At 46.0% G+C, this 20,841-nt stretch overlaps 2 protein-coding genes across 2 annotated transcripts; one reads left to right on the top strand and one right to left on the bottom strand.

Moving 5' to 3' along the window:
* Nucleotides 1–910: 910 nt before the first annotated feature.
* On the bottom strand, nucleotides 911–5,433 carry WFDC5 (WAP four-disulfide core domain 5). Its single transcript, XM_042979666.1, has 5 exons — nucleotides 5,349–5,433; nucleotides 4,810–4,844; nucleotides 2,133–2,301; nucleotides 1,917–2,057; nucleotides 911–1,520 (listed from the first exon to the last, which is right to left on the bottom strand). Exons 1-5 carry the CDS (start codon nucleotides 5,431–5,433, stop codon nucleotides 1,516–1,518), a joined length of 435 nt encoding a protein of 144 aa, XP_042835600.1. The 3' UTR covers nucleotides 911–1,515.
* Nucleotides 5,434–15,596: 10,163 nt separating this feature from the next.
* Nucleotides 15,597–17,139, top strand: PI3 (peptidase inhibitor 3). The gene is made up of 3 exons (XM_007077758.2): nucleotides 15,597–15,682; nucleotides 16,497–16,742; nucleotides 16,979–17,139. Exons 1-2 carry the CDS (start codon nucleotides 15,607–15,609, stop codon nucleotides 16,739–16,741), a joined length of 321 nt encoding a protein of 106 aa, XP_007077820.1. The 5' UTR covers nucleotides 15,597–15,606; the 3' UTR covers nucleotide 16,742; nucleotides 16,979–17,139.
* Nucleotides 17,140–20,841: the final 3,702 nt, after the last annotated feature.

Genomic DNA, 20,841 nt, shown 5'->3' with positions numbered 1-20,841 from the left:
TCTCCCCCCACAGGGAAGCCATGGTAACGGTGGGGAAGGAAGAGGCATCTGTGGGCAACAGTACAATATACCGTATTATCTGTTCCAAGCACCTGAATTTACAGATGGGAAACTGAGTCCCAGAAAGACGGGAAATATCCAAGCTCATAGATTATTCTCTTCCCTCTCCTCTCTTGGACTTCACCATGTATCCATACATTAGCATTTGCTCCTCTGGAGTCAACAGCTCAGCCATTTGAACCCCATGAGAAGGACTATGGCAGAGAGGAAGTAGAATCCTTTCCATCTTCCAAAGGGCAAATAGAATCCCTGAGTGGTGACTCACCTGCGACCACACTGCCAGGTCAAGGGAACAAGGAGAGAAGACCCAGGATTCCCAACTTAACCTGCACAGTTGACTTCCCAGCCCCAGATTCTCTTGGGAAACAAGAGGAAACCCAGCAGATAAAACAGGGAGAAATCTGCCTGCCTCCTTCCCCTCCCCAAAGCAAATCCTGGGTGAATGGGACAGTCAGGAATCCAGCTGTATGGGTCCAGGAATGTCCCTTAGCATGTCATTCCCTCATTGACCCCCTTCTCTGCCCTCTTAGGCCCTGACTATAGACCGGCCCTTGAGAAATCGAGGTAAATGAGGTATTGCCCAATGGGAGACACACCCTCCCCAAAATAACGACATCCCAACCATTCAAGCAACATTCCCCACATGTGCAGCAATTCGAAATGATCATAGGGTGTACCTGGGTGCAAAATTGTACAACTCAGTTACCCCAGGAGGGAGGTCACAGTTCTGAGATTTGTGTCTTTACCACATCTTTAACCCCCCCGCTCATCTTCCTTTACAACAGAGACAGAGAGCAGCCTTGGCGGGTGGCAGCACTTAGGTAGAATTCAATACCATTATTTAATACCGTGTGATCTGACAAGACCGACTTTAATGGAACTTTGCCATTTTCATTGCATTTGCTGTTACAGTTACATTTTATTTGAGGCAGTCATCCTGCATATTCCGTTTTATAGTGATGGTAGCAAGCTTTTCTTTGGAAATAAATTTATTTATATACAAAAGCGAGTCCACTTAAAGAAAAACATTAGATACATAGTACAGAGAGTACACAAGATATCGCAATGCTATTTTGCAGGTGTGGCGAAAGTTGTGGAAAGGGGTATGTGGCTAGGTAATGTCTGGAAAATTCTGCTAGAACATACCTTGGTGGTGGCTGGGCTGCCTGAGGGAGGGGCTAGGACCCCCCCAAAGAAGGGCCTATCTGAATTGGGCATTTTAGGAGAAACTGTACGAAGAAATTGTTGGTGGCGCAGGGTGACAGGAGTCTATCTGTGCACCTTGACTCCCAGGAAGAGAAACGAGGGGTGGATGGGAAGTGACAGCAGATCAGTGCTCATCAGAAGGTTGGAACTGCCGCTGGCAGAGATAGTGCTGTCTGGGCGGGGTCCCAGGCTCCCCCCATCATCACCTCTTCCTGCTAGGAACCCCATCCTGAATATCCGAAACCAGAATTAGCCTGAGGAGAGAGAAGAAAAGCGTTACCCCACCCACCATATGGCTCTGGGTTCTTTAGAAACTTTGATCCCCCATTCACCCCCTGAGCCCAGCCCTGGGCCACTAAGGCAGGACAGCCCACCCTCCTTCCCAAGGACAAACCAAAGTTCAGAGCTAAAAGTCTAGGGTTGTGGTCCAGGGGACACACAGCAAGGTCCACAAGAGAACGGAGGGTGTCCGCTTCCTCCATGGGCCTGACGAGGACCCCTCCCGTCCCACCCTCTTCCCCAGGTCTGGTGTGGGCAGCCCCAGGCCTCTGGGAAGGTGGATATCCGGTTAGGCTTACCGAACTGGAAGAACGTCTAAGGCAGGGCCTGAGAGAGGGAAAGACCCTGCCACGCATGCGCAGGTAGCGTACCTCGTGCAGGGCTGCGGCAGTCACGGCCACAGGCGCCCAGGCAGCAGCGAGCCGAGCCCTTGCAGTCTGAGTCCTGGTGGCACAGATGCTGTACGGGGCTGAGGCAGCGCAGGCGGTCCTCCGGGCAGCTGCCGGGCTTGACTGCAACACAGGGGCCTGGCTGAGCCCTGCGTGGGGCTCGGGGCTCGGGCGCTCCGCAAGGTGGAGGACACTTACCTGAGATCTTACGGACACACTGGCGGAAGCAAGCTTTGTAGCAGCATTTCATCCTTGCGGGACACTGGCTGTCATCCACGCAGTGGTCAGGCACCGAAAGGAGGCAGGGCCCGTCGTCCGGTGGGCAGCCCCCGGATTTCTCTATAAGAGAACCCCCCGAATCTTGCAACTGGAGGCAGTCCAGAGTCACGTCATAAAGCACCCACCTGGGAATCACAAGGTCTGAAGTCTCTACCCCTTACTTCTTGCCTGTCCTTTGGCAAGTTTCTTTTTTAGGGCGGGGGGTGGGTGAGTGGACTTGCTTTTACTTTTATTTAAAATTTTTATTGGGGTAGAATTGACATAGCATTGTATTTGTTTCCGGCGTACGACAAAATGATTCGATATTTGTATATATTGTGAAATGATCACGTCTAGTTAACACCTGTCCCCACTCATATTTACACATCGTTTTCCTTATGATGAGAACTTCTAAGATCTTGTCGCTTGACAACTTTCAAGTACGCAACACAGTATTGTTAACTATAGTCACCAGGCTGTATGTTACATCCCCAGGACTTATTCCTCTTATAACTGGAAGTTTGTACCTTTGACTCCTCTTTACGCATTTCACCCACCTCTCACCCACGCCCCCTGGCAACCATCAATCTGTTCTGTGTATCTATGAGCTTGTTGTTGTTGTTGTTGTTGTTGTTTAGTTTTGATTTTTAGATTCCAATGTGAGATCATACAGTATTAGTCTTTCTCTGGCTGATTTATTTCACTTAGTGTAATGCCTTCGAGGTCCATTCACAGTGTTACAAATGGCTGGCAAGTGTTATGGTTTTTGGTTTTTTGTTCTTTCGTTTTTTACTGCAAGCGTCAGTGTTCTGTCTGTGCAGTGGAAAACTGGACTCCTTCCTCCCGGAGCTGGTTTGAGACTCCAATGACATGAAGGATAGGAAAAAGTGAAGTTCAAAATCTACACCTGGGCCACCAGGCTGTGCCTGGTCTGGGGCTGCCCACCTCACTGTTCTCAGCCTCCACACCTTCCCGTTTGGGGCTCCTGCTCTGCTTCCGGCTGCTTCTCTTTTCAGAGCCTTGCTTCTGCTGTGCTCTGGCCTACACCCCATTCATCAGGTCTCAGCAGTAGGGAGACCTACCTCTCCGGCCTCTGACTAACCAGGTCAGCCCCGTCCCCCACCCCACACACTCCCAAAGGATCTTTCCTTCAGCGCTGTGACTCCGACTCTATTTGTCTCCTTCTCTCACTTGACTGGAGGCTATGAGAATACACCCCCACCTGCTTCTCTCACCATTAGGCTAAAGTACAGCCCTTAATGCAGAACACCAGTGGCTCAGCGACTATTTGAAAGAAAGGATTTTGAAGGGGGTCCAGCATCGTGACAATGTCAGCTGCTGCCAGCCTGGTGCATTGTCACACAGCCACAGTCAGCCACAACCGCACTGTGTGCTTGTCCTGTTCCAAGTGGCGTTGTTTCAGGGATCTGTATTAACTCTGACTTTAAGGTAGTCCTCAGACGGCTCTAGAATTTTTGTCCCAGAGCTTATCCCGCCATTTTTCTTGTTAGCATTTTGGGCCATTTCCAGATGTCATGCAGAAGGCTTGAATCTGTACCTTCTTCCATTGAGAGGGAGAAAGCAACGGTTGATAGGGCACTGACTGCCCAGACCCACAGGGCCTGGGCTAGGACTCTGACTCCTCTGATGACCCACCCCTCTGCTCTGGCCACCATTGAGTCCTGTAGAGAGGATGGAGGCCAGTCCCAGGCCTTCATTTAGTCTAGCATCAGAGAAAAGGTGCAAGAGTCCCCAGCACCAGCTGGATCCGGTGCTGGGACTTTACCTTGTGTCTACCTCCCCCCTCCAGCTCCTGACTGGATGCTGGCCACACACACAGTAGGCACCTTGCTCACACAGTAAGTGCTCAAAACTGACTTCACTGGCTTGGATTGGGTTGTCTTATACTAAATTGCTGCCCCCTGCTGGAGAAAGAACAGCTAGTCTGTGAGGGAGGCCACTACTCAGATTAGCGCCTCTTCCCCAGGCTGGTGGTAGATGGGTGGGAAGACCCTGAGGTCCCTGGGGTAGCCTTGGGGAGTGAGCTGGGAGGAGCTGTCTGAAGTCAGAGAAGGAGCTCCCTGTGGGCTGGGGTTGGGGACCCTATCATACAGCCAGGAGGGCTTCTAGGAGGAGGGACCAGGAGGTAAGACTTGAGGAACAGACAGGAAGAGAGGGTCAGGACTGGCATTTCAAGTGGCTCAGTTTTGTCACCTGCAAAAGGGGGATAAAAATAGTCCCGATCTCTCAGCATCTCAGTGAGGGAGGAATGTGGTGAGGACACATGAATCCCAGCCAGCAGGGGTCTGGCCTTGGAACTTGCTAGCAACCTTCCCTCCTCAGCCTGGGGTCTCTGAGCACTCTACTCCCCAAACCCTGCCTCTGAGGAAGGCACAAGTTAGAGTAGAGGGGGCAGAGAAGATGCAGGGAACTGCTCTCCAGGACCTGTTTAGGAGGGAACCTGTCCCCATTACTGTCTGCTTCCCCCAAGGCAGGGCCAGGGACGAACAGGTGTATGTAGGTCACAGTGTACCCGTCGCAGAAAGACAGGAGGTGGAGACCTTGGCCAGGTGGGGAGGCACCTGTCTAGCTACTCAACAGCCCCATCCTCCCTCACCTGTTGACAGGTAAGCCCCAGGCTTTTCAAGGAGGCTGGGGGAAAAGAGGGGTGAGGGTGGAGCTTCCTAACAACAGATCCCAGAAACCATATCCCTGCCCAGTTCAAGAGTCCCTTGCACAGATTGGGCTCTGGGACAGGAAGGACTCGAGAAAGACAGAAACAAGATGGGCAGGGGCCAGACCCGTCACAACCTTGTTAGCAACAGAAGATGACAGAAAGGGTCATCTCGTTGCCATGGGGGCCCACAGACCCTAATACCTCCATGGAGACAACGTGGGAGAGCAGGTACAGACAAGTTTGCTCCCCCCACCGCAGAGACACAAAGGGATGTGTGTTCACCCATGTACAGGTGCACAGACACACATTGGCCATACCTAAACATACTTGTGCAGACACAGCAAAGACACACACACACACACACACACACACACACACACACACACACACTACATTGCCTGCTTTCCCCAGACCCTCACTCTCCCCAGAGAGGTAGGAGCTGCCAGGTCCCCAGAGCAGAGAAACCTACCCACACTCACCTCCCTTCCTCCTGGCCAAGGCAGCAGGTAGCTGGCTCCCCAAAGCCAGGAGGGCCACCAGGAGGAGAAGGCCCCAGGCCCTCATGTTTCTGCTGCCGGCACTTAATAAATCCAGGGCCCAGGGGCCCTTAAATGAACTCCCGCAGCTCCAGGGAGGCTAGAGCAGCTGAGTCAGGGGAGGAAGGACAGGAGGTGGCTGGAATGGCACCTGTTTGCCTTGTCCTGGCCCCACCCCGTGCCCCAGAGCTCCAGTGCAAGGGCCCTTGTGCAAGAACCAAAGATAGGTGGGAGCAGGTGCTCGGTGTTGGGGGCCAGGATCCAGTCCTGCCTGTATTGCTGACTTGGGCTGTGATCTCAGGCAAGTCTGCTCCCTCTTTAGGCCTCGGTTTTTCTCATTTGTCTAAAGGATGAAGGTTGTTGAGACAGACAATCCCTTTCCTGGCTCTCGAAGGTCTCGAAGCCCCAACAACGGCTTAGGCAGGAGATAGAGGTCGGCTTGGAATGGCAAGAAGGGGGTTGCAGAGTTCTGGATGCCTAGGGGGAATTGGGGTTAAGGTCAGGCAGGCACAGTGAGTGAGGGTAGCTCTGGCCCCTCCTGGGCTTCTGTGGATGGGAGAGAGAGAGATCTCCCCGCCTTTGGTGACGTCATCTCCAGTGGCCTCTGGTAGAACCACCCTCTGCCCTGGGCTGGCTCAGCTGTCTGGGTGGATGTTTGTTTGGCTGAGGTTACCGGTTGCAGCAGATGTAGGTGGCTTTTGGGCCTCTTTCCCTGGCCCTGAGAGATCCTGAGCAAAAAATCATCAGAGCCAAGGACTGCACCTTAGATTTCACATTATTTGGCTCCTGCATTTGGTAGAAGAGGCACTGGGGCTCAGAGTCTTAAGGAGCCCCAAACAGAAACCCCCGTGGAACCATAGCATCTTACCAGGACCGCAGGGGATCTAGGCCTTCCTCATCACCCTCCCATTTGAAAGATGAAGAAACTGTAAGCCGGGGATGGGCGGGGACTGACTCAAGAACCCACAGTTAATTCCTAACTAAGGTGGGACTTCTGTCATTGCCTCCCCATGGTCCCCATCAGTTACCAGGCCTTGGGAGCAAGGTATATAACTTCATCTCACGCCAAGAAAGAAAGAGGATATTCCTTTCAACCCTCACAGTTGGGAAGTTCTTCGTTGGGTTTAACTAGAATCCCTCCTGCTGTCTTTGAAGCTCTCAGGAAAAGAGGGAAGGGCCCTATGTTCTATGATGTGATGTTTCTTTTGGAATAGGAGAATTTTATGGGACTGGTTTTTTTCCCTGATTACGAACTACACATATATATTGAAGAAATGCTTTTTCAATTAAGATGATTTTGCAGACATTTTCCTGTGTCGTGAAGTATTCTCCAGTTTCATCATTTTTAATGATTACATGGTATTTTGTAAGGCTGATATGCTAAAGCATATAGTTTCCTATTGTAGCACTTAGGTTTCCATTTTCTTCACTCAAATAAAGCCGTGACAGCAACCTTTGTGTATATATTTTGAATCGTCTCTATTTTCTTTCTCTTTTTTTAAGTTGTCACTTTTTTAAGGTTTATTTTTGAGAGAGAGAGAGCACGAGTGAGTGAGGGGGAGAAAGAGAGAGAGAGAGAGAGAGGGAGAGAATCCCATGCAGGCTCCACGCTGACAGTGTGGACTGGAAGCGGGGCTCCAGCTCACCTGATGTGGGGCTCGAGCTCATCTGATACAGGACTCAAACTCATGAACCATGAGATCATGACCTGAGCCGAAGTGAGATGCTTAATCAACTGAGCCACCCAGGTGCCCCCACATCTCTATCTTCTTAGGGTAAATTTGTCAAAGTAGAAATGCTAGGTCAGTCAAAAGGCATAAACTTCTAGGCATAAAATAAATAAGCCATGGGGATGTAACATATAGCATGGTGATTATAATTAATAATACGGTATTGCATATTTGAAAGTTGCTAAGAGAGTAGGTCTTAAAAGTTCTTATCATAAGAAAAATGTTTGTAACTACATGTGATGGACGTTAACTAGACTTATTTTGGTGATCATCTCAGTACATACAAATATCAAATCATTACATTGTACATTGGAAACTAATATGTTATATGTCAATTATACCTCAGTAAAGAATCTCAAAACCAAAACCCAATTTTTAAAAACCCAAACAAATAACAAACAAAAAGAAACACGGGGTCAACAGCAGTGATCGCTTTTCAGGTTTGGAATACCCAGTCAAATTGCATTTCAGAAAAGATGTAAATGAGTGTGTGAGCGGCTGTTGTTCTGTAGCAGGAATCTCCTGCTTTTGTCTGCCTGGTATCTCTTCCTTTGGTGGAGTCATTGCTCCCCAGTCCTGTAATTCTGGTTGGCTGTCAATCACCAGATACTTCCCCTGCTACGGGTGAGGGCGTTTGACTCAGGCTTGAGTTGACTCTTCTCTTACCTGCCCACCGTCCATTCAAATCCTGAATGGAGAAGGCAGTGTTATAAAGAGAACAGTCTAAAATTCAGTTGCTGTTGCTTGCGACCCAAGATCCTTAACAGATATACTCAGCAAAGAAAGGATATTAAGAGAGAAGTATATAAAACCTTTACCAATGGAAAAGTATCTCATTTTAATTTACCTTTCCCTGAAATTGGTGACAGCATTTCTTCATATGTTTATACTGACCAAGTGTATTTCCTGTTTTTATACTTTGCCCACTTTTACTGGGAATACATTTGTTTTTATTATTGAGTTGTAAAAGCTGTTTACATATTAGGGACACTACTAACATGTCATACGCAAGAGGCAGTATGGTAAAGTAGTTAGCCAATGTAAACTGGAGTCAGGCAGACCTGGATTTGAATCCAACTGCCGCTAAAAGGGCGGGCCTACACCGGCCGACTCCATCTTGTTCTGTATCCTTCACCTAGACCACGCCTCCTCCCCTTGAGTAACCTCCCGCTCACCCGTTCAAACTTCCTGATCAAAACACGCCCAGCGACCTGCGTAACAGGACTCTGACCCTTCCCCAGCCAATCAGCTGAGGCCACAGCCATTACCTCACCAACTGCCCCTAGACCCCTATAAAACCTTTGTGCTTTTGAAACTCGCTCTCTCTCCCCGGTATCTCACCGTTGCGTCGGTGTAGGTAGGGGATTGAGCTCGAGCTAGCTCAAATAAAGGCTCTTTTGCTTTTGCATCGGACTCGGCTCCCTGGCGGTCTTTGGAGATCACGAATTCTGGGCATAACACCACCAGGTTCTAGCTGTGTGACTTTGGACAAGTCACCTAACTTTTTTTTTTTCTTTTAATTTTAATGTTTATTTATTTTAGAGAGAGAGAGAGAGAAACAGCACGAGTGGGGGAGGGACAGAGAGAGGGAGACACAGAATCTGAAGCAGGCCAGGCTCTGACCTGTCAGCACAGAGCCCGATGCAGGGCTCGAATTCACGAACCCTGAGATCATGACCTGAGCTAAAGTTGAACGCTTAACCGACTGAGCCACCCAGGTGCCCCAAGTCACCTAACTTTTTTAAACCTCAGTTTACTTTTCTATAAAATAGAGATAATATTTATTTTACAGGATCGTTCTGAGGATTTAATAAGATGAGCTTAATAACCACTTATTTTAATCCCATCCTGCAAATATTTGTTTCTTTGGTTTTGCTTTGGTTTAGCCCTGTGTCAGGCTCTGTGCTGACAGATTCTCTTTCAATCTCTCTCTCTCTCTCTCTCTCAAAATAAATAAATAAACTTAAAATTAAAAAAAATTTATAGTCAGTCTACAGGGTGTGAAGTCGTATCTTGTGATTTGGGTTTGCGTTTTCCTAATGGCTAATGATGTTGAATACCTTCTCACGTGCTCATCAACCTTTTGTCTATCTTCTCCAGAGAAAAGTATATTCTAGTCTTTTGACCATGTTTTAAAATTTTTATTAATTTTTTAAATATAATTTATTGTCAAGTTGGCTAACATACAGTGTGGACAGTGTGCTCTTGGTTTTGGGGGTAGATTCCCGTGGTTCATCGCTTACATACAACACCCAGTGTTTATCCCAATAAGTGCCCTCCTCAATGCCCATCCCCCATTTTTCCCTCTCTCCCACCCCCCCAATCAACCCTCAGTTTGTTCTCTGTATTTAAGAGTCTCTTATGGTTTGCCTCCTTCCCTCTCTGTAATTATTTTTTCCTCTTCCCTTCCCCTATGGTCTTCTGTTAAGTTTCTCAAGTTCCACATATGAGTGAAAACATATGATCTCTCTTTCTCTGACTGACTTATTCTACTCAGCATAATACCCTCCAGTTCTATCCATGTTGCTGCAAATGGCAGGATTTCATTCTTTCTCAACCACATCTTCTTTATCCATTCATCAGTTGATGGACATTTAGGCCTTTGACTATTTTAAAATTGGGTCATTTATCTTTTTATTGTTGTTGGATACTAGGCCCTTATCAGATGCCTGAATGGGAAATCTTTTCTCCCATTCTGCGGGTGGTCTTTTCATTATCCTGATAGTGTTTAACTCTGTTGAAGCTTATTGTGTTTTAAATATCCTTCATCTTGAAACTATTATATGTAAAGCAATCAACGAGCTTACTCTTTTATTTACCTTCCTTCCCCTCTTCCTCCTGTTGATGGAAGTTTTACTGTTTATATGTTCTCGCAGCATGGCATATTTACATACTGTTTGTTACCACTTTGCCTTAGTCTTATTTCCGCAGTTAAAATGTCCAGTGTTCAAATGAGATACCACCTCACACCTGGCAGAATGGCTCACATTAACAACTCAGGCAACAACAGATGTTGATGAGGATGCGGAGAAAGAGGAACCTGTTGGCACTGCTGGTGGGAATGCAAATTGGTGCAGCCATTCTGGAAAACAGTATGCAGGTTCCTCAAAAAGTTAGAAATAGAACTACCCTATGACTCAGAAATTGCACTACTAATCATTTATCCAAGGGATATAGGTGTGCTGTTTTGAAGGGGCGCATGCACCCCAATATTTATAGCAGCAATGGAAAGAGCCCAAATGTCCACTGATGGATGAACGGATAAAGAAGATGTGGTATCTATATACAATGGAGTATTACTCGGCAATCAAAAAGAAGGAAATCTTGCGATTTGCAACTACATGGATGGAACTGGAGGGTATTATGTTAAGTGAAATTAGTCAGAGAAAGACAAAAATCCTATGACTTCACTCATATGAGGACTTTAAGAGACAAAACAGATGAACACAGGGAAGGGAAACAAAAATAATATAAAAACAGGGAGGGGGACAAAACAGAAGAGACTCATAAATATGGAGAACAAACTGAGGGTTACAGGAGGGGTTTTGGGAGGGGGGGATGGGCTAAATGGGTCAGGGGCAGTAAGGAATCTACTCCTGAAATCATTGTTGCTCTATATGCTAACTAACTTGGATGTAAATTAAAAAGTAAATTAATTAAAATTAAAAAATATAAAATAAAATGTCCAGTGTTCAACATGAGTCATTTTGGTAATTCCTACAAACCTTCTGGGTCGGGTGTATCTCATCCCTTAGAATGCTCAGGAAAGCTCTTGGAAACAATTTTCCTTGAGTTCTTGCATGCTCAGAAATATATTCTTGTAGCCTTTTTACTTAACAGACAGATTAGCTGTGTAAAAAATCCTCAGTGCATATTTTTCTTTCAAGTTTGGCTCTGCTCTTTTCGGGCTATCATTTAATCTGATTAGCTTGGATTTTGGATTTTTTGAGGGGTGTTGGCTTCCTAAGGGCTTCTGTTTTCTATCCTTACAGTCTAAATACTTGACTTGCATGCCTTTTGTGTTTTCCACGATGTGAACTTTCAATATGTAGACTCAAGCCTGCTTTTACTTCAGAAATATTTTCCTCAATTACAGTTTTAAATAATTCTTTTATTTTGTTGTTTTGGTTTTCTTCTTTGTGGGACTTGATTTATATGTCTGTTGGGTCTCTACTGACTTTTTTATACTTAAGGCTTTCTCTGTAATCATTTTAAAGCTGTTTTTAATTTTTATTTTGTGTTCTTTGCTTTCCTTATTTTCCTTCCTTAGTTTTTATTTGTGCATTGTTTTTCTCCTTGTCTTCAATTTCTTTTCTGAGCTCTTTCAGATTTCACTTCACATCTTCCTGCTACCTTGCAATCGCTTCTTTGAATTTCTATATTTCTGCTTTATGTGGTTCTTCATACTTTCAATTTGTTTCAGTAATTTTCCATGTTCATTTTAGAATATCCATTTTTTCAGTTTTGTGGTGGCATTTCACTTAGGACTTTTAAAATCCCATTTTAATGTATATATTTTTGAAATTTTATTTATTTATTTTGAGAGGGAGAGAGAGCACGTTAGCGTGTGCGGGGGGAGGGGGGAGGGCAGGGGGGAAGGGCAGAGAGAGAGGGAGAGAGAGAATCCCAAGCAGGCTCTGTGCTGTCAGCACAGCAGGGCTTGAACCCTCAAACTGTGAAATCATGATCTGAGCCAAAATCAAGAGTCAGATGTTTAACCGACTGAGCCACCCAGGCACCCCAAAATCCCATTTTAAATGTTTTTAAGTTTTGCGACTCATTTCTGCTTTCAAAATTAGTATTTTTGTATGGCTTATGTGATTTCCAAATTTCTTTCTTATTTTAAAATCACTAGATTTTCAAGGACCAGCTATTGAAAGGAATATAGTAGGAGCGGGGGTACGGGTGTGGGGGGTTGGGAGGGAGTATGGGGGGTTGGCAAGGGGGTTAGAAGGTGTTTCTTAGTTTCTTAGCTCAAGGGCTCCCTCCTCCGTTGCTACAATAATGGGCAGTTCCTTAAATACTTGGGTTTTTCCCGATTCTTACGTACTGGTCTGAAACAAGAGGTCTCCTACCATCAGCCATGGCCAAAGAGATACTGCTCCGGTGTTTCAAGATGATGACCTCTCTCCTCAATACGTCTCCTCCTTCTCCCGGATGCATTTTCTTATTTCTTTTCTTTGGACACCTCCCAGCACTGTACCTTACCTTTCTTGTTCTCAGCCCTGCTCAGCTCAACTTCCCGCTCAAGGTGCACACTCTTCCTTCTAGGAGGTGAATATTTGCTGATGTTTGGAAGTGTAAGTAGGGGATGGACCAGGGGCATGAACAGTGGCAGGAGAAAAAAAGAGTGGATGGTGACATGCACTGTTCAGTGTCTTCATCGATGTGCATTTCAGCTGCTCCCAGCATGCTTTCCTGCAGCAGTTGGAAATCCAGTGATATGTGTCCCAGACTCTTTCATCTCCAGGACTGCAGATGTGATTCAAGTTCTTACAATCAAATGCGTTCACACAATAGCTGGATTCTTCTGCTTGAACTACCTGGACTGATTTCTTTCCACTGCATCTGAATCATACCCGACACGCACTATTATATTTTTACATTATGACACTTATATTTTCAGCACCCCTTATTAACACTGGCACCAATGGTTACATGTGTATATTCCATGTATATAGTTTATTTAGATGTTACTGTCCGTTATACTCTTTTCTTCATTCACGTGTTTCCTTGAATTCTTTTTTCCTTTTTTAAAAAATTTTTTATTTAATTTTGAGAGAGAGAGACAGAGCATGAGTGGGGGAGGGACAGAGAGAGGGGGAGACACAGAATCCAAAGCAGGCTCCAGGCTCTGAGCTGTCAGCACACAGCCTGATGCTGGGCTCGAACCCACAAACCATGAGATCATGACCTGAGCCGAAGTCAGCTGCTTAATCAACTGAGCCACCCAGGCGCCCCTTGAATTCTTTTTTTTAATTATTGATGCTAATTTTCTTTGATATTTTCGATCACAACAGTGACTTTTTGTTGTGACAAGTGAAAAACTGAGAAACTAGATGTATAATGGAAAACCTAGTTGGGGTGCCTGGGTGGCGCAGTCAGTTAAGCGTCCCTCTCTTGATATCAGCTCAGGCCATGATCTCATGGTTCGTGAGTTCAAGCCCTACGTCGGGCTCTGTACTGACAGCATGGAATCTGCTTCAGATTCTCCCTCTCCCTCTCCCTCTGCCCCTCCCCTTTTCTCTCTCTCTCAAAATAAATAAACACACTTTAAAAAAAAAAGGAAAACTTACTTATCTTGCTTTTTCCTATTCCCATCACAGTGATGTAAGCAATGTTAATAGGGTAGCATATATTCCTTCATAACTTTTTCCTCTTTCCTACATAAATAAAGCCATGCATAGCAGTTGTATGTGTTTCTACCAAAGTATTATCAAACACATATGTTACCCTCTAACTTGTTTTTCTCTGTTGGTAGGATTTCATGAACATTGCTAGGATTCAGTAAACAGATCTAGTGATATTCATCCCTTTTCTATTTATACGTATAATAGGATCACATCAGACATGATGAGTTTTTTGGTGAAACAATACTTTTTTCTTTTATTTACCTTTTTTTCTTCTCCTATCCTACCTTCCTAACCTCTATCCCCTCATCAACTGTTTGGTGAACCTCTACTAATAGGACGTGCAGCCTTCTTAATAGAACCATAGCCAGATTTGTTTAATATAACTCTATTAAGAACACACTCTCACTATGTGCAAAAAAACCCAAACAATAGGAGGTAATGTCCAGGTACGACGAGGAAAGGACGGTGGCCTGAGCTGTTCTGAGCAGGTCTTAGCATGACATTAAAGTTTTCATTTGCACACCATGCCACAAAGGACCTTTCTCCATCATATATAAAGAGTGCTTAAAAATGAAGAAAAAGGCTAATGAATCTATAGAAAAGTGAGCACAGGAAAAGAAGCTTTCAGAAGAAGAAACGTCAGGGGCTCCTAAAATGTGCAAACATGGAAATGTGAGAGATGCTAACTAAAGCCATCAGTAAAGTATCATTTCTCACCTACCAGACTGAGACATTAGTCTCATCCCCACATCAGACGCACCGTGTGTGCCTGGAATGGCACAGGACGTGTCGCCCACTGCCGGTGCGGGTACAAAATGGTACAGCCCCCACTGAGCGAATTAAGACAAGATTGTAAAAATCTCAAAAGCACTTAAAAAATGGTAACTCTAGGAGTCGATGGATGTGTTCATGAGCCTGGTTGTGGTAATCGCTTCACAGTGTACACACACGTGAAAACATCATATTGTACACATTAAATAAATATAAAATCCATTTGTTAACCGTACTGCACTATGCCAGGAAAAAAATTCAAATGCATTTAATCTTTGTACTAGCAAATCTGCTTCTGGGAAGCAAGCTTGCAAGTTAATGCAAAAAGTCACATGTGTATTTCGTGATAGTAAAAGACTGGAAACCACTTGAGAGAGCAACAGGTGTGGGTTTATGGAAGGTGAAGATAATTCGTAAATGATTTTACCCCGTAGCCTTGGAAACGCGCGCGCGCGCACACACACACGCACACGTGCGTGCACCCATCCACCCACCCCCACACACTCACACACCCCAAGGGAAATCACCAATCAACCCAAGTACTAGCACATTATCAGAAACCAAAAACTTAAACCAACCTGAGTACTTTTCACCCATCCAGAACGTCTCTTGCCTCACTTCCAGAGTTAACCACGATCCTAGATTTTGTGTGTATATGGCTTCCTCATTTTCATCTACCCCCCGAGTAAATGAGTTTTACCACATATCTAAGTGCGCCTAGACAATCTATTAGTTTGCCTTCGTTTTGAGCCTTAGACACAAGCGTGTCTAAGAACAAAATATGTTCCTGTGAGACTTGAATTTTTCACCCAGCATTAGTTTGATTAGAGTCGCTCTGTGAGATCTAGAATCCCGCCTTCCCTATTACTTTCGTGGTGCATCTCAGAGACTACCCGTTGAAATAGCAAAGTGAGGTGATTTGTCGTTAGACTTTCAAAGCAAATTTCCCTTCAACAGTTTTTCTCAGGGCCAGGAAGGCATGAAAGAAAAGCCTTGATGCTGGGAGGGGTGAACAGTTAGGATGGATCTGGGTGGGGCCCGCAGGAACAGGAGTAATGGGGGAACTCGGAACGCTGGACCTGCCAGCCAGCCCTGCTTCTCTGTGAGAAAGGGGGACAGCTCCCAGGCTGATGTGACATGGTATCTGCCATTTCTCTTCTGTGAACAATCCTTGGGGAAAGTCCCACGGCCCCTCCCAGGATAGGGGTGGATACTTCCTGGTAGAATTAAGAAAATGTAGGTCTTGTGCCAGAGACAAGCACAGGCCCGCCCCCTGGCTCCAGGCCACGCTGGACAGCATAAAACGGGGTGGCCTCAGCTCTTGGCCACACGCATCTTCCTGACATCATGAGGCCCAGCAGCTTCTTGGTCCTGGTGGTGTTCCTTATCCTTGGGACTCTGGCAGCACAGGCGGCTGTCACAGGTGAGTAGACAAATGGCCTGGGTGAGGCTGGATTGGGCCCTGGCAGGGAGCACTCTGGGGCAGCAGGCAGGCTGGATCGAATGCTTTGGTCTGTGGCTGCTTCCGCTGTATCCAGAGAGAGCAGAAGTTGTCCAGTAGAATCATGTGCTTTCCATGCTAAGACTGAGCTATCAGGACCATTGCCGGACAAAGCGTGGCCATGTGGCGTTGGCCTCAGGGGTTGATAGCTGGGCAGAATGTGCAATGAAGTGGGGAACCCCAGGAGTCTGGGTCTGGGTGTGGGGTTTGCCTGTCTGCCCCCAGAAAGCACCTGAGTAATCAGCCTCTAAAAGGAGGTTGCACACCAACAAGACCTCAGAAATCCTGTAGTTTGAAGACCCCCATTTTACCAAGGAGGACATTGATTGTCCAGACAACCTCCAGAGCCAGGAGGGAGCTCAGGGCTCCTGGTGTATGTTTCAGGGCTCTTTCCCCACCCCCCAAGTTGCCTCAGAGATGACAATGTGTCCTTCTCACCTCTGGAAGTCACCCCTGTCTGGCCTCTCCTCCTGAGAGGACTTGTCATGGAGGGCGGGGGGAGAAATGGATACCCAAGGGAACCGTGGTCCTGTAGACCCTCTCCCCAAAGCCCAGAGCACAGCTTTCCTAGGGCACAGACCCCAGCTAGCCCAGATGACCCTGCCCCATCTCCGGCCATGGTTTGGGAAACACGGCAGAGAGCAGTGGTTGGACGAAGAGGAAAGACTAGATAGTGAAGCAGGTGCACTGGGTCTAAATGTGGCTACATTTCTTCTTTCAACTGTTCCTCCTAAAGGGCAAGGCACAGACAAAGGTCATGTTCTGGTCAAAGGACAAGATCCAGTTAGAGGTCAAGATCCAGTCAAAACCAAAGATCTGCTCAAAGTTCCAGTGTCCACTAAGCCTGGCTCCTGCCCCAACATTCTGATGCGGTGCGCCATGATGAACCCCCCTAACCGCTGTTTGAGGGATACCGAGTGCCCCGGGGCCAAGAAGTGCTGTCAGGGCCCTTGTGGGCTGGCCTGCTTGGATCCCCAGTGAGGTGAGAACCTGGTGGAGCAGGAGGAGACCCCGAGGGCACAGAGAAGGCTGAGCAATGGGAATGAGCCTGGGTGGGTGAGAGGGAGGCTGTGGAGAGGGGATGGAGGGACTGAGGCTCTTTGAGCCTGTAACTGATGACCTGAGAGGGCCGTCACGTGGACGTGATCCTGCCCTCCACTGCCTCTGAGTGCTTTGACCTGCCGAATCACTTCTCTGGTCCTCTTCTCTCCCGGCCAGGTGGGGCGTGTCCTTGCTGCCCCTGTGAAGTCCCCAGGGCTGCTGGCCCTGGCCCTGTCGCACCACCCTCTCCGGCCAGCGCATTCTCGCTCTCACTCAGGATGCCCAAGACCGGACTTGGCTGCTTCTCTCGTTGACTTTGCAATAAAAGACCACTTTCTGCTCCATTTGCTTCTGGCTCCCATGATTTTTGTGCTCCTGGAAGCCCCAGGGAGATGGGTGAGGGGCTGAGTGTCCCTCCCCTCAGCGGGATGTGAAGGAGAGCAGGGGTGGAAGAGGCCCATTCCTAGGGCTTAATATGAGAACTCCACTAACTGACCCCACAACTGGAGTCTCCATTTCTTTAGGGGATGCTGCCTTTTGCCTAAGGCCAGGGAATAAAAAACAAAAGGTTGCACAGACAGCAGGCAGTTTCTTTCCAATCGACCCCACATCCTGACCCCGCTACTGCCAGCCCGCCAGTGTGACCAGCCAGCTCCAGTGGCCCTCCCTCCTTTCCTTTCTTGTTCCCCAGGGATCTTCTCAAGAGAGACACTGGAAATCCCCTCTTGCTCACCTGTCCGTGCCTGAGATGCCTCCATTAACCCATAATTCCTCTGGGTTAAGCCATACCCTCCCCCAGCTTTCTATTTTAAGATGTGAATGAGGAGACAAGACGCACTAAGTCCTTGATCCTTTAGTGTGGACGGTGAACAGTGTCCTCCGGAGACACACAAGGTGGGGGCAGGCAGACTCGGGTAGCGCAGATCGTGGATGGTGCGTGTTAGGCAAACTTGAATGACCTCATGGCTCTGCTGTTGACCCACCTGCTCCACTGCCCTTGAACAAGGAGGCTCTCACAGAAAGAGGAGAATTCGGGGTGGAGTTGAAAGTGCACAGGCTTAGGAATCAGAGGACCTGTGTTCTAGTCCCAGTCCAGCCTCCCCACTTGCTGGATGACCTCGGACAAATGTCTTTCCCTCCCTGAGCTTCATTTGTCTATTAAATTTGAGGGGGTTGGATGTAATTATTCAGAAGTACAGTTTAGCCATTCTGGACCTGAGACAACTCTTTTTGTGTTGAGTTCCTGCTGCGAGTGGAAGTGGGGGGCAGAGACTCAGGGTGAGAGAACAGGGAGCGCAGTGTCCTTTGCCCTTTCCAGAAGCATGCAAACCAGGGCTCCCTCTCGTTCTCCAGGGGACCGGCTGCACTGCACCGAAGCCGTGATCCCAGGACACCTTGGACAGTAGGCAAGAGCCGTGCCCAAACTTCTGGCCTGACAAGTGCAAAATGCAGCACTGGCACAAAGATTACTTTATTTTTTTATTACATTTTAAAAACGTTTTTATTTACTTATTTTGAGAGAAAGAGAGCATGAGCAGGGGAGGGGCAGAGAAAGAGGGACACAAAGAGTCCCAAACAGCCTCTGTGCTGACAGCACAGAACTCAACACAGGGCTCAAACCCACGAACTGTGAGATCATGACCTGAGCCAAAACCAAGAGTCAGACGCTTAACCGACTGAGCCACCCAGGCACCCCACGAGGATTACTTTATGTACTATTTCTCTGTTCCAGACCCTATACTAACTGTGTTATATGTACTGTCTTATTTGTGTCTCAGAAGAACCCTCTCAAATGGGTATTATCACACATCTTTAATTTCGTTAAAAGATTGAAGCCATGAGAGGTTTGGTAACCACCCAAAGTCACACAGTTAGTAAATGATAAATCCTATTTTTAATATAAACAAACAGTAATCAGAATAAAAAATTTAAAATTGCACTTACACTATCAACAAAATTATACCATTCCTTTATCTATTTTTATTAAAAAAATTTTAATGTTTATTTTTGAGAGAGAGAAAGAGACTGAGTGCAAGTGGGGGAGGGGCAGAGAGAAGGAGACAGAATATGAATCTAAATCAGGCTCCAGGCTCTGAGCTGTCAGCACAGAGACCAGTGCGGGGCTCAAACCCACAAACTGCGAGATCATGACCTGAGCCGAAGTTGGATGCTCAACCACCTGAGCCACAAGGCATCCCTATATCATTCCTTTAAATAAATGTAACAAGAGGCAGGAGGAACTTTAAAAAAGAAACCTATACAAGTGTTCACGAGGTACATAAAAAAAGGATTGAATACTCACTGATCTGTGGGAAGATGCCACATGGTGAAGATACCAATATTTACCTCTTCAATTGACTTTTTTCCCAGCTTTATTGTGATAAAACTGACATATGGTATGATTTGAAGGGTACGTGTGATTATTTGATTCATGTATATATTGCAAAATGTTTACCATGATAAGGGTAGTTAACAAATCCTTCACCTCATATAATTACCATTTTGTTATTTTTATGATGAGGACATTAATACTCTTCTCTCATAGTGACTTTCAAGGATATAATACTACATTATTAACTATATTCACCAAGCTCCACGTTAGCTCCTCAGAATGTGTTGGTCTTATAACTGAAAGTTTGTACCCTTTGACCAGGTAATTTCCTCCCCTCTCCCAGCCCCTGGCTATCACCATTTTACTCTGTTTCTATGAGCTGATATTTTTAGATTCCCCATAAGTGAAATCATACAGTATTTGTTTTTCTCTGTCTGACTGATTTCATTTAGCCTAATGCCTTCAAGGTCCATCCATGTTGTCAAAAATCCAGGAACTCCTTTTTTTTATATGGCTGAATAATATTCCACTGAATATACCATATTTTCTTCATCCACACATCTGTCAGTGGACACTGACATCTCACTATAACTGGGAAAAAAAATTCACCAGATTTCCAGGGCAGCTGGTGTCCTTGTAAATTTAAATCTCCAAATCCATTCTTCCGTAACTATAGAATTCAACAAGAAGAAGAATAAAACCACATAAACCCCCTGACATCAATGTAGTCAGAAGTCAGGGAACAGCAAAACCTTCAAATTACCTTTACTGAAAAGACTCTTGATTTTCAAGGAGACGTCTCTTGAATTCTTGCTTCTACCCCTTTCCGTGAGAAAAGCGAGGTCCAGAAATATCTGTAAAGAAGACGAGAGGAATGGAGAGCTTAGGACCGAACTAAAATCATTCCAAGAAGATGTCTCTGGTAAGTGTGAAAATACCAGAAAAAAGTCCCGAGTAGAGCAGTTCTATGGTACAGGTGCCACAATTAATGAAGCAATATCTATACATTATTGCAAACTAAAGTCCATACTTTATTCTTATTGCCTTATGTTCTTTTTTTTCCCGCCAGAATCCCACCCAGAATATCATGTTACATTTAGCTGTTGAGGGTCTTTAGGCTCTTCTTGGTTGTGACAGTTTCTCAGACCTTCCATGTTTTGATGACCTTGACAGTTTAGAGGGGCACTGGTTAGGCTGTTGGGTGTGTCTGATTGTTCTTCTCATGATTAGACAGGGGTTATGGTTTTTCGGAGGAAGACCACCAAGGCGAAGTGCCCTTCTCATCACTTGACTTAGCGCTGGTGATGCTGACCTGATGATTAGGCTGTCAGGTTCGTCAGGCTTCTATGCTGTAAAGTTATTCTTTTTCCTCTCTTTCCATGTTATTCTCTCAGGGAGAAAGTCACTCTGCATACCCCACACTTACGATACTCCTTGAGGGAGAGGAGGCTCAAGACATTCTTTGGAATTAATCTGTATGAAAGATTTGTCTATTCTCCTTAGTTTTTTGCTTTTTTTTTTTTTTTTTTTTTTTTTTACTTAACTATCCATTTATATCAGTGTAGACTTGCAGACATTATAATTTTGGGTTGTATTTTGTTTTGTGGCTCAAGTTGTCAGAAGGACATTTTTAATGTTAATAACCACAATTCACAGTAAAGATATACAGTTTTTTAAATGTTTATTTATTTCTTTATTTGAGAGAGAG

Source organism: Panthera tigris, chromosome A3 (genome assembly GCF_018350195.1).
Source record: "Panthera tigris isolate Pti1 chromosome A3, P.tigris_Pti1_mat1.1, whole genome shotgun sequence".
Taxonomy (NCBI): domain Eukaryota; kingdom Metazoa; phylum Chordata; class Mammalia; order Carnivora; family Felidae; genus Panthera; species Panthera tigris.
This window is presented reverse-complemented; position numbering and strand designations above follow the sequence as displayed.